This window comes from Megalobrama amblycephala, linkage group LG14 (genome assembly GCF_018812025.1).
Source record: "Megalobrama amblycephala isolate DHTTF-2021 linkage group LG14, ASM1881202v1, whole genome shotgun sequence".
Lineage (NCBI taxonomy): Eukaryota > Metazoa > Chordata > Actinopteri > Cypriniformes > Xenocyprididae > Megalobrama > Megalobrama amblycephala.
Genome location: NC_063057.1, coordinates 6,584,941 through 6,598,840, shown reverse-complemented (window position 1 = coordinate 6,598,840; position 13,900 = coordinate 6,584,941). Strand labels below are relative to the sequence as shown.

At 37.8% G+C, this 13,900-nt stretch overlaps 2 protein-coding genes across 2 annotated transcripts; both read left to right on the top strand.

Annotated features, from left to right (window-relative positions):
- Nucleotides 1-142: 142 nt before the first annotated feature.
- Nucleotides 143-6,800, top strand: LOC125244631 (probable polypeptide N-acetylgalactosaminyltransferase 8). The gene is made up of 11 exons (XM_048154766.1): nucleotides 143-376; nucleotides 872-1,076; nucleotides 1,153-1,319; nucleotides 1,404-1,587; nucleotides 1,860-2,057; nucleotides 3,791-3,905; nucleotides 3,987-4,172; nucleotides 4,351-4,485; nucleotides 4,570-4,665; nucleotides 4,734-4,898; nucleotides 4,991-6,800. Exons 1-11 carry the CDS (start codon nucleotides 187-189, stop codon nucleotides 5,129-5,131), a joined length of 1,782 nt encoding a protein of 593 aa, XP_048010723.1. The 5' UTR covers nucleotides 143-186; the 3' UTR covers nucleotides 5,132-6,800.
- A 1,188-nt stretch (nucleotides 6,801-7,988) lies between these two features.
- Nucleotides 7,989-12,808, top strand: LOC125244632 (probable polypeptide N-acetylgalactosaminyltransferase 8). Its single transcript, XM_048154767.1, has 11 exons — nucleotides 7,989-8,181; nucleotides 8,388-8,592; nucleotides 8,667-8,833; nucleotides 8,918-9,101; nucleotides 9,416-9,613; nucleotides 11,240-11,354; nucleotides 11,436-11,621; nucleotides 11,794-11,928; nucleotides 12,012-12,107; nucleotides 12,191-12,355; nucleotides 12,448-12,808. The coding sequence occupies exons 1-11, from the start codon at nucleotides 7,992-7,994 to the stop codon at nucleotides 12,586-12,588; spliced, it is 1,782 nt and encodes a 593-aa protein (XP_048010724.1). The 5' UTR covers nucleotides 7,989-7,991; the 3' UTR covers nucleotides 12,589-12,808.
- The last annotated feature ends 1,092 nt before the right edge of the window (nucleotides 12,809-13,900 follow it).

Sequence of the window (13,900 nt, the reverse complement as noted above, 5' to 3'; positions counted from 1 at the left end):
CTCCTCCCTCCCAATAATGTACCAAGATTAATGTGATCATGGTAGAGTAATGATTATCAGGCAAACTAAAAAAAACACTCAGCAAACACTAGTGTCACATAATAGTACAGTAACATGGGCCGGTGACCACAGACTAACTGACTCGTGAAGAAGGAAAACATCTTGAATTTTGCTGTTCTGATCATCATGAGAATTAGTGTGAAGAGTTTGTTTCCAGTCTTGTCTGTCGCTGTGGTGTTTTTCTATATGAGCTCTGTCAATTGGAAAATCCAAACTCAAGAGAAGCAGCTTCACCAAGTCCAGCAGAACTTCTCGTTACACAGCGAACTTCTCCTCAAGAAGCTGGACAAACTGGAGGCTCATTTATATGCTGTGGGTGAGTTACTGAGATCTGTTTTGTATCAAATCTGAATCAAATTTGACAAAAATAATTTCTGCTCACCTGTTGTTTTACATGTTACCCTTTAATATCTATCTATCTATCTATCTATCTAAAAATTTTCCATCAACAATGCAATTAATTGCTTTTAAAAGATTAAAACAGCTGTTACTAGATCACTGGGCTATTTCTTTTTAAACATCTTTTAAAAAAACATGATAAATATTTATCAAAAGTATTTTTTAAATCTTGAGAGAAAAAAACTTACTGAGTGCACCTTTAGTTTTACATGTACATGCACAATATTATTTTAATCACTATTTTGAAGAAACATGGTTGGTATGTAATGTAATGTGAAGTGACTGTAGACAATGATTTCACAAGATGAAGATAAAACAACAGAAATCTGTCAATGTGACCTGTACTTCACTGGTATACCAGAATAAAAAGTTCTAATGAATTTTATTAACTTACAATTAAACATTTTTGCAGAAGAGAAAAGCCTCAAAGTGAGAAATGAGAAGAAGCCAGCGAGGAAGCTGTTTCCAAACTCATATCTCTTCAAGAAATGGACTGAGGAACTTTCTGAGGACGATCAGAGGAAGGCTGAGGATCTCTTTCAGAAATACGGCTATAATGCCTTCCTCAGTGACCAGTTGCCTCTGGATCGGGAGCTGCCGGACACTCGAGACCACAGGTGAGTTTCAGTCGTTCATGGAAATGCTCTGACGTTCTTGATGGATTCATCCATTTTGCCTTTCATTGTTCTGTAGATGCATTGGACGTGAATATCCACACAATCTGCCCACCATCAGCGTTGTGCTGATTTATCTGGATGAGGCTCTGTCTGTCATTCAAAGAGCCATTTGCAGCATCATCAACAGAACTCCAGCCCACCTGCTGAAAGAGATCATAATGGTGGACGACCACAGCAAAAATGGTTTGTTCTTCTCAAAACTACATCAAACCCTATAGTCTCAGATTTTTACACAAACTGAGTCATTCTGGATGCATGTCTTCACAGAAGAGCTGAAGACACAGCTGCAGGTTTATATCAGCTCCATCAATGAGAAACACCCAGGCCTGGTGAAGATGGTGACCCATCCAGAGCAGAAAGGCCTGGCCCAGGCCAGAATCTCAGGCTGGAAGGCTGCCACCGGGGATGTGGTTGCCATTTTGGACGCCCACATTGAGGTCCATGTCAAATGGTGTGAATATGCTCAGCTGACTTCAGTGTCTGGCAATAAAATCAATATTTGCTCAGCTAGACGATATTAAAACAATATTGCAAAATTTGTCCAAAGCAGTTTTTTTAAACTAGTATTTATTAATATTTTGAATTAGCTTTTACTTTTTAGATTTAGTGATTTTGTTTATATATTTCATTGTATTTAAGCTTTATTTCAATTAATGAAAATTAACAGACACAATGACAGTGTAACAATGAAATCAAATTTTCTCAAGTACTCTCTCACTTTAGGGCGGAGCCACTGCTTGCACGTATCCAAGCTGATCGCACGCTGGTCCTGAGCCCCGTGTTTGACAGAGTGAATTACTATGACTTGGAAGTGACCAAATATCCCCCCTCTGCTCATGGTTTTGACTGGGCTCTCTGGTGCATATACGTGTCTTTCCCACAGAAGTGGTACGATCAAAAAGACCCTTCACAGCCAGGAAAGTGAGTATGTCTTGTGCAATACTGTGTTTAAGATGTGACTCCGTACTAAAGAGGCCATTTGATGCTTTTTAATGTTTTCCTTTTCCTAACGTACCTGTTAGTGCATGTACTGTATAAGATCTGTAAATTTACAAAGCTCATAGTTTGCCACAAAAGGTATTTATTCGAACAGAGAACACTGCTCCAGACCTGCCTAAAATGCAATGACAGAATATTACTTCGGTAAATTTCTACACTGCGTTCCAAATTATTATGCAAGTGACATATCAGTAAGATTTCAGGACAATAAACATTTAGATTTTAGTTTTTCTAAGAAAATGTTTGTTCGTTTATTTATTCATGTCTTTTTAGATAACTGGTATCAATCTCAGACAAAATAATTAGCCAGGTCTATGGAAACCCTACTTAGAGGTTGTTCCACATTATTAAGCAAGTCACAGTTCTCATGCAATATGGGGAGGAAGAAAGATCTTTCTGAAGATGAAAAGCATGAAATGTTGCAATGTTGTGCAAAAGGCATGAAAACAACTAATATTGTGTGAAAACTGAATGGATATTATTGAATTATCATAAGATTTGTGAGTGATTTAGAGCACAGCAGAACTCGGTCAGATAAAGGCTATTAAGGAAAGTTCCTGTCAAAAAAAATTAACTATATTAAAAGGGCAGCTATAAAAGCCAGTGTTGAGCAGCAAACAGGTATTTGAAGCTGCTGGTGTCTCAAGAAGCTCTCCATGCAGGCTGGCAGTTGTGCGTAAAGATGCATTTCAGCCACTCCAAACCAAACCTCACGAAGAGAAACATTTACAGTGGGTGTAGAAATACATTTTCAAACAGTTTTATTGCTGTGGTGTTTTTTTTGCAGCATGGGATAGTGCATAGTGCATTGTATTTCAGAAGGCACTATCCTCCTTTTTAATACCATAGCTGAAAATGGCCAGTTATGAACTCCACATATCTTGCAAAAGTCATTTTAATACCCTCAGAGACCCTAAAGGGACCTTCCATCTCACTTCCCAATATTCCAGCCCAAATCATCACCCGCCAGCTCCCTGCTGACGTCACAGTCTTGTTGGAATGTGGTGGCCATTCATCAACCATCCAGAAATCCATCCATTTAGACCAGCCATTGTAGTACAGCTTTAGTCAGTGAATAAAACTATTTAAAAATGAGTCTTCATGTATTTCTAAACCCACTGTAAATGTTTCTCTTTGTGAGGTTTGGTTTGGAGTGACTGAAATGCATCTTTACACACGACTGCCAGCCTGCTGGAGAGCTTCTTGAGACACCAGCAGCTTCAAATACCTGTTTGCCACTCAACACTGGCTTTTATAGCTGCCCTTTTTATAGAATTATTATTTTTTTTTTTTACAGGAACTTTCCTTAATAAGCCTTTATCTGACCGAGTTCTGCTGTGCTCTAAATCACTCACAAATCTTATGATAGTTCAATAATCTCCATTCAGCTTTGTAGAAATCAAAGTGTGTCCAACAGCCTGGGAATAGAAGGGCTGCAAAAATGTACATTATGTGAAAAGGTATGTGTTTTTTGAACATTAAACCATGTTAACCTATTCTACCCAATAAACAAAATAATTACCTTTTAAAGTAGCATCATATGGCCTCTTTAAACTCTTGTTGCATGAAAGCAGTTTCATACTGGCTATCTGCTGTTGAGCTGATGTTGCTGAATTAATGCTATATTAAATCTGTCCTCTCCACCTGTTCTCCAGGAGTCCCTCTGTAATGGGAATACTCGTGGTTGATCGTCTGTTCTTCGGAGAGATTGGGACTCTGGATGGAGGGATGCAGGTGTATGGAGGAGAGAATGTTGAATTAGGAATACGGGTAAAGTGCATGAACATACTACTGATTTATATTATACTCTATATATTATATTATATTCAGTGTTGATTTTTCTTGGCTCAGGTGTGGCTTTGTGGAGGAAGTATAGAGATTATTCCCTGCTCTAAAGTTGCCCACATTGAAAGGGCGCACAAACCCTACATGCCTGACCTTAGTGGTGTAATGAAGAGAAATGCCCTCAGAGTGGCAGAAATTTGGATGGACGAATACAAGAGAAATGTCCACATCGCCTGGGGTGTCCCCATACAGGTAAATCTAATGAAAAGATTCGACTACTTCTAGGAGACTTGAGATGTTGATTCTTTTAGGTTTCGTTTAAGACCTCTAAAGTCAACTGAGATGTGTGACTAAAGGTTTTGAGGTTTGAAACGTTAAATGGATTTGGCTCTTTATTAGATTTATGATCTGTTCTCTCCTTTTCCCACAGAATCATGGAATAGACATCGGTGATGTTACAGAGAGAAAGAGACTGAGAGAGAGGCTGAAATGCAAACCATTCAAATGGTATCTGGAAAATGTCTATACTGCATTAAATCCCAGGAATATACTTGCTTATGGAGCGGTGAGTGACATACAGTTCACTTTGACTCAAGAGATTTTTTACATAAGAGACGTTTAATATAATGCCTTAATCTCTATCACACAGCTGATTAATGACCTGCAAACAAGTTTATGTTTGGATAAGGGGCCAGTTGAGGAGAACACTCCCATTTTATATCCATGTCATTTTTCAACCTCACAGGTAATCATCTCTTCTCTTCTCTTTATTTTTGAGGAATATTTGATGCAGTTCAGTTTCTTCTCACACAGGTATTTTACTATACAGCAAGTGGTGAGATACTTGCTGATCCCCTGCCGTCCCTTTTACGCGATCGGAGCCGCTGTCTAATTGATCCCGGCTCAGGCAGATTTCCAGAGCTGTCCTGGTGTTCAGACACTGAAAAAACAAAACATATGTACTGGGATTTCAAACAGGTGAACAAACCCCAAATACTGATAGGATACTGTGGTATATCACAATCTGAATATTGCATGAGAAAATGTTCTTCTTCTTGTTTGTTTTTCAGGGAGAGGCCATACAGAACAGAGAAACCAAACGCTGTCTGGAGATCAACGCTGAGCAGAATGGGAAATATGAAAAAAACGTTTTTATTCAGGAGTGCAGAAACCAGCACTGGAGGATACAGAATTTAATTCAGGACTTATGAAACACAAGATTTAATCAATTTAGATAAACGCAGCTGACACGCTGGAGCCCGCTGGAGAAACATCACAGATAGTGTTGGTGCTAAAAAAATTGAATGCAGCTACGAACTGAAAAAAATTAGGTGCTAAAAATGGCACAAAAATATTTTATGGCTGATGAGAAAGTAAAAATAGAATTGATACTCGGAAAGAGGGTTTAAGAGAAAAAATGATTTTCACAGTTCAAATTCACACAGTTCTTGCAGCCCCATAAATAAATAATTTGTTCCATCTGATGTCTTTTAGAAGTATGTGTATGTTGTGTTTCTGAGTGTGTCTGTGCAGGAGAAGGTGTGGTCTGCACTCAAGCCAGCAGAGATCTGATTGTTCTGATCCTGGTTCCAGAGTAAAGGACTTCCCCAAACACTCTGTGGAAGCTGAATGCGTGTCATTTGCTTTGCTCTGTCTTGGTTTCCTCTCTGATTGTGTGTTCTTTGACAAACTTGCTGTTACATTGTGTAAATATTATTTGTAAATTCTCAGTTATGGGAAGTAAGGAGTGTGATGCTATTTCTTTTGCATATATCGTTTGTTCTGTTTGGGGTTAAGGGAGTAAAGGAAGTTGTGTTGTATTTTTCTTTTTATGTGCTTTCTTTTTTTAGGGAATTTAGAGGGTACTAAAACTAGTTATTTTTGTTTGTTATTTTGTTATTTTTGTTCTGTAATCTATTTTTGTTTACTATTATCTTTGTAAGTGAGTGCACATTCATTTATGTTACGGCTGGCCCTAGGGGGCCATTACAAATTTTAAAATCAAAATAAAACACAAGAACATTTTAATTGCATATCACGTGACTGTAAACCGACATCAGAGATGTGTGAAAATGCCAATGTGCTGTTAAAACTACTGAAATATTTAGAAATTGTTTCATGTTTCTATGGAGTCTGCCCTATTTCTAACAGCCCTCAATGGGGCATGTTGTCACAAAATGTCAATGTGTATTAAAGGAGTAACCAAAAATAATTTTTCATGATGAAATACTCGTTATGAAATGCTCAAGCATTTAAATCATCATGAGAATTGGCTGTGTGAAGAGTTTGTTTCCAGTCTTGTCTGTTGCTGTGGTGTTTCTCTATATGAGTTTGATGAGGAGGGAAATCCAAACTCAAGAGAAGCAGCTTCACCAAGTCCAGCAGAACTTCTCGATACACAGCGAACTTCTCCTCAAGAAGCTGGACAAACTGGAGGCTCATTTATATGCCGTGGGTGAGTTACTGAGATCTATTTTGCTTCAGTGTTGTTGTAGATTTTGAAAACCTGATGAACACAAATTCTTGCAGAAGAGAGAAAACTCAAAGTGAGAAATGAGAAGAAGCAAAGAAGCTGTTTCCAAACTCCGATCAATTCAAGTAAGCGTTCTGTATGTCCTGATGGCAGGAGAATCCTGGAGTATGACGTATTGAGGGAAACCCCAGTACTGCAGCACAGCCATGATATAAAGTTAAGGAAAGTTTTGTGTCTACCTCAGATTTAACGTTAGAATTGTACATCAGCATCGGGGAATAACATTATAATCTCGTTCACTGTAGAGAAAGCTGCTTAGATGTAGGCTACACAGGGAAAGTAATTAAATGTAAATGTAAACACAACTTTTGTGTCTTTTATCAGCTTTTCTGCATATACAGTGGCAAGAAAAAGTATGTGAACCACTTGCAGAATCTGTGAAAATGTGAATAATTTTAATAAATTAAGAGGGGTCATACAAAATGCATGTTTTTTTTTTTAGTGCTGTCCTGAGTAAGATATTTGACATAAAAGATGTTTGCATTTAGTTCACAAGACAAAAAAAAAAAAAGCTGAATTTATTAAAATGGCCCCATTCAAAAGTTTGTGAACCATTGGTTCTCAATACTGTGTGTGGTTACCTGGATGATCCACAACTGTTTTTGTTTTGTTTTGTGGTGGTTGTTCATGAGTCTCTTGTTTGTCCTGAGCAGTTAAACTGAGCTCTGTTCTTCAGAAGAATCCTCCAGGTCCTGCAGATTCTTGAGTTTTAAAGCATTTTTTTTGCATATTTGAACCCTTTACAGCAGTGACTGTATGATTTTGAGATCTGACTTTTCACACTGATGATAATTGAGGGACTCAAACACAACTATTAAAAAAGGTTCAAACATTCACTGATGCTCCAGAAGGAAACATAATGCATTAAGATTTGGAGGATGAAAACTTTTGAATTCAAATATCAAGGTAAATTGTACTTAATTTTTTTCCGGAAAACATGCAAGTATCTTCTGTTGCTTCCGAAGGGCAGTACCAAATGCAAAACAATGATATTTAAACAAAATAAGAAAAATTGTGACATCTTCATCCTGTTCAAAAGTTTTCACCCCCCGACTCTTAATGCATTGTGTTTCCTTCTGGAGCATCAGAACCTTTTTTAATAGTTGTGTTTGAGTCCCTCAGTTGTCCTCAATGTGAAAAGACGAATCTCAGAATCAATGCTGGAAATCTGAAGAATTGCAGGACCTGGAGGATTTTTCTGTTTAACTAAACAAAATAATAGGGTCTGATAGGTACGATCTAAACCACCTTAATGCCTGAATACCAATATAATTTTGTAGTCAATCTAAGAGTATTTTATGATCTACCTGGGAGGAGACCAGGATTCAGTGTCCTGGTCTCTTCCCTCCCAATTACTTACCAAGAGTAATGTGATCATGGTAGAGTAATAAAGATCAGGCAAACTAAAAAAAAACACTCCGCAAACACTAGTCATAAAAACAGTACAACATGAGCCAGTGACCACAGGCTAACTGACTGGTGAAGAAGGAAAACATCAAGGAAACAACAGACTCTGTGATTTTGCTGTTCTGATCATCATGAGAATTAGTGTGAAGAGTTTGTTTCCAGTCTTGTCTGTCGCTGTGGTGTTTCTCTATATGAGCTCTGTCAATTGGAAAATCCAAACTCAAGAGAAGCAGCTTCACCAAGTCCAGCAGAACTTCTCGTTACACAGCGAACTTCTCCTCAAGAAGCTGGACAAACTGGAGGCTCATTTATATGCTGTGGGTGAGTTTTGTAATCAAATTTGACAAAAATAATTTCTGTGAAATGCATCATGCAAAAGTTTTACATGTATATGCACAATATTATTTAAATCGCTATTCTGAAGAAATATGGTTGGTTTGTATTAATGTGAAGCGAAGCGACTGTAGACAATGATTTTTAAACAGAACAACAGAAATCTGTAAATGTGAGCTTAACCATTTTTGCAGAAGAGAAAAACCTCAAGGTGAGAAATGAGAAGAAGCCAGCAAAGAAGCTGTTTCCAAACTCTGATCTTTTCAAGAAATGGACTGTGGAACTTTCTGAGGACGATCAGAGGAAGGCTGAGGATCTCTTTCAGAAATACGGCTATAATGCCTTCCTCAGTGACCAGTTGCCTCTGGATCGGGAGCTGCCGGACACTCGAGACCACAGGTGAGTTTCAGTCATTCATGGAAATGCTCTGACCTCCTTGAAGGATTCATTTTGCTTTCGTTATTGTTCTGTAGATGCATTGGACGTGAATATCCACACAATCTGCCCACCATCAGCGTTGTGCTGATTTATCTGGATGAGGCTCTGTCTGTCATTCAAAGAGCCATTTGCAGCATCATCAACAGAACTCCAGCCCACCTGCTGAAAGAGATCATAATGGTGGACGACCACAGCAAAAATGGTTTGTTCTTCTCAAAACTACATCAAACCCTATAGTCTCAGATTTTTACACAAACTGAGTCATTCTGGATGTATATCTTCACAGAAGACCTGAAGACACAGCTGCATGTTTATTTCAGCTCCATCAATGAGAAACACCCAGGCCTGGTGAAGATGGTGACCCATCCAGAGCAGAAAGGCCTGGCCCAGGCCAGAATCTCAGGCTGGAAGGCTGCCACCGGGGATGTGGTTGCCATTTTGGACGCCCACATTGAGGTCCATGTCAAATGGTGTGAATATGCTTCAGTGTCTGGCAATAAAATCAATGTTTTCTCAGCTAGATGATATTAAAACAATATTGCAAAACTGGTGCGAAGCCATGTTCTTTCAGTATTATGTATAAACTAGTATTTATTAATATTCTGAATTAGCTTTTAGTTTTAGTGATTTTATGTTTATATTTCATTGTATTTCAGCATTATTTCATTCACCGAAAATTATTTTAAAAACTTTAATATTAGTTAATAATGACAACACTGTGAACAACCACCACAGACAGACAAATGAACATTTTCACATTTTCTCAAGTACTCTCTCACTTTAGGGCGGAGCCTCTGCTTGCACGTATCCAGGCTGATCGCACGCTGGTCCTGAGCCCCGTGTTTGACAAAGTGAATTACTATGACTTGGACGTTATAAACCGTGATACCTCTGCTCATGGTTTTGACTGGGCTCTCTGGTGCATGTACGTGTCTTTCCCACAGAAGTGGTACGATCAAAAAGACCCTTCACAGCCAGGAAAGTGAGTATGTCTTGTGCAATACTGTGTTTAAGATGTGACTCTGTATAAAGAGGCCATTTGATGTTTTTTAATGCACATCTGTTAGTGCCTGTATAAGATCTGTAAATTTACAAAGCTCATAGTATGCCACAAAAGGTATTTATTCTATCTAACAGAGAACACTGCTGCAGACCTGCCCAAAAAGAGTTTGTTGTTAATCAGGTAGTAAATATATATAATATACATAGAAATGAATGAACAAATATGCAGTAAATGGAGACCTCATTCCATTTGATGGTTGGGCCATCATTACTGTTTGCAATTTAGATGAGGATAACTCTGGAGGATGCTGGCTGAGAAACCCTGCAAGTTGGATGGAGCAGAGGAGAGATAATACTTATTCCTAAATGACAACGATTAGCCTGTGTCTTTTAAACCTTTGACAAAATCACACCGGAACATTCAAATCTGCTGCTGACCCAGAGAGAACATGCATGTAGGTTTAGGTATGAAACAGCTTTATAATCAGTCTTTTCAACCACTCTGTAATGTTATTTCTGTGTTGTAAATATTCAAATGATCACAGCAGTCCTGGGATAAAAGTTTATAAGTCAGATTTAAACACTGAAGTCCATTGTAGCGATCGATTTAGAGCAAATCCCCCTTTTTAAAGTAACATGGTGCTTCAAATAATGCTTGTGTCGATTACATTGTTAGACTAGGTGCTGACGAGTGACTGTTAAAAATCTATTTTTCATGGTATCATTCATTCAAGAGATTTGTTCAAAAATGCTGATTCATTCAGTAATGAAACAAGTGAAGTCTTTATGAGTGAGTCATTGAATCATTCACTCACCAAACTATTTTTTTTAAATATTCATTCTAATTAATTAAATAGAGGGAAGCAATTATTATTTTGTCAGAGCTTTTGTCATGTTTTATTTGGTTGTCTGTTCAGAATCGTGGGAGAATTGTGATCTCTATTTGAAACAAAAAATTGCGATTCTCAGTTTATCCAGAATCATGCAGCTCTAAATGGTTGTTTTTTTTTTTTTTTTTTTCATGTAAATTACACACACCCATACCAAAAATATGTTTATTTTTGAAAACTTTTTTTCTAAAAAGTAGCTACTAGATCATACAGTTTGGGGTGTGAGTGTGTGCATTGTAGAACAAAAGGTCAAAGTATCATCAAGCTATGTTTTCCACAGGCTTTATTTTACTCTTGAACTGAAAACGAATAAGTCTTCAGGGTTCTGAAGTCATAAAATGTGTAAAGAAAGAAGGTGCGACTCGATTATGGAGCATTACATTTCTGACACACGCTTGCGATGTTTTTGCCAATCAGAAAGCAGTGGGTCAGCTGGCCAATCAGAGCACTCTAGGCTTTTTGAAAGGTGGAACTTTGTAGAAATCAAAGTGTGTCCAACAGACTGTGAATAGAGGGGCTGCAATACATTATGTGAAAAATTATGTGTTTTTGGAACATTAAAGGATGTTAACTTATTATACCCAATATACAAAATAATTACCTTTTAAAATAGCATCATATGGCCTCTTAAAGAAGTTTCACGCTGACAATCGTGCTGTTGAGCTGATGTTGCTGAATTGTACTCTATTAAATCCGTCCTCTCCGCCTGTTTCCAGGAGTCCCTCTGTAATGGGAATACTCGTGGTTGATCGTCTGTTCTTCGGAGAGATTGGGACTCTGGATGGAGGGATGCAGGTGTATGGAGGAGAGAACGTTGAATTAGGAATACGGGTAAAGTGCATGAACATACTACTGATTTATATTATACTCTATATATTATATTATATTCAGTGATGATTTTTCTTGGCTCAGGTGTGGCTTTGTGGAGGAAGTATAGAGATTATTCCCTGCTCTAAAGTTGCCCACATTGAAAGGGAGCACAAACCCTACATGCCTGACCTTAGTGGTGTAATGAAGAGAAATGCCCTCAGAGTGGCAGAAATTTGGATGGACGAATACAAGAGAAATGTTCACTTCGCCTGGGGTGTCCCCATACAGGTAAATCTAATGAAAAGATTCAGCTACTTCTAGGAGACTTGAGATGTTGATTCTTTTAGGTTTCGTTTAAGACCTTTAAAGTCAACCAAGATGTGTGACTTTTGAGGTTTGAAATGTTAAATGGTTTTGGGTCTTCATTAGATTTATGATCTGTTCTCTCCTTTTCCCACAGAATCATGGAATAGACATCGGTGATGTTACAGAGAGAAAGAAACTGAGAGAGAGGCTGAAATGCAAACCATTCAAATGGTATCTGGAAAATGTCTATACTGAGTTAAACCCCATGAATGTACTTGCTTATGGAGCGGTGAGTGACATACAGTTCACTTTGACTCAAGAGAGTTTTATATAAGAGAGGTTTAATATAATGCCTTAATCTCTATCACACAGCTGATTAATGACCTGCAAACAAGTTTATGTTTGGATAAGGGGCCAGTTGAGGAGAACACTCCCATTTTATATCCATGTCATTACTTTTCCAGACAGGTAATATCTTCTTCTCTTCTCTTCTCTTCTCTTCTCTTTATTTTTGAGGAATATTTGATGCAGTTCAGTTTCTTCTCACACAGGTATTTTACTATACAGCAAGTGGTGAGATACTTGTTGATCCCCTGCCATCCCTTTTACATGATCAGAGCCGCTGTTTAATTGATCCCGGCTCAGGCAGGTTTCCAGAGCTGTCCTGGTGTTCAGACACTGAAAAAACAAAACATATGTACTGGGATTTCAAACAGGTGAACAAACCCCAAATACTGATAGGATACTCTGGTATATCACAATCTGAATATTGCATGAGAAAATGTTCTTCTTCTTGTTTGTTTTTCAGGGAGAGGCCATACAGAACAGAGAAACCAAACGCTGTCTGGAGGTCAACACTGAGCAGAATGTGAAATATGAAAAAAACGTTTTTATTCAGGAGTGCAGAAACCAGCACTGGAAGATACAGAATTTAATTCAGGACTTATGAAACACAAGATTTAATCAATTTAGATAAACGCAGCTGACATGCTGGAGCCCGCTGGAGAAACATCACAGATTGTGTTGGTGCTAAAAAAATTGAATGCAACTACGCACTGAAAGAAATTAGGTACTAAAAATGGCACAAAAATATTATATGGCTGATGAGAAAGTAAAAATAGAATTGATACTCGGAAAGAGGGTTTAAGAGAAAAAGAATCACAGTTCAGATTCACACAGTTCTTGCAGCCCCATATATATATATATATATATATATATATATATATATATTTATAATTTGTTACATCTGGGGCCATATTCACAAAACATCTTAAGGCTAAAAGTAGCTCCTAACTTGCCGATTTAGGAGAAACTCTTAAAAATAATGGGCGTGTCAGTCCTAATTTTAGGAGTCCTAAATTTTTGCTATAAGAGTATTTCACAAAGCATTTAGCGCTAAAACTAGCTCCTAAATCTGTGAAACGCTAGGAGTAGCCAAGACGACTCCTAAGTCACTAAGACCAAATCAAAAACAGTCCTAATCCACCCAAAGACACTGTACACCATTGAGGCAATAGCGATAGAGCCTTAGGTGCTGAACCTTTTCTTCATAAAAGCAATACATTTTGATTTATAGATTTGAATCTACGATGAGATGCCAAAAATAAATCTTTAACAAATAAATATTGTCTGATTACCTGTGGCAATGGTTTTCATGAGGTCACACTTACAAATGATTGTAAAAAATATAAATATAATAAGCGTATTTGGTGTGCTGTCCAAGGGGATTGAGGGCTCTGAGCTTGGAATTTAGCCCAAACCCAAAGTTCTAGCCGTATCCCCAGCCGAGAGTGAAGAGCGGGGTGGCGGAGGGATGCAGAAAACTGTCGAAGTAACTATAGGCGAGACATTTAGGCAACATTTTATTTTAAGTATGGCAACATTTTCATTAAAAAATATTTATTTGAATAAGGCAACATTTGTATTTTAAAACCTTTATTTCAATATGGAAACATGACACCTCATTCTACAATATTTCTATGATTAAATCGCTGACTCCTCCCCCATCAGCCAATCACTGTGGGCATACTCCATAGCAACAAGGTCAACCCCGCTCTTACTTCAGCTTAAGACTTAAGTCTTTTCCTTTGTAAAAGTTTGTCTCAGCAGCTTTGTGAATAGGTTTTAAGAGAAAACTCTTAGCTAAGAACTTTTACTGCTATTTAGGAGAAGTCTTAGTGGTAAGATAAAATGTTTTGTGAATACGGCCACTGATGTCTTTTAGAAGTATGTGTATGTTGTGTTTCTGAGTGTGCCTGTGC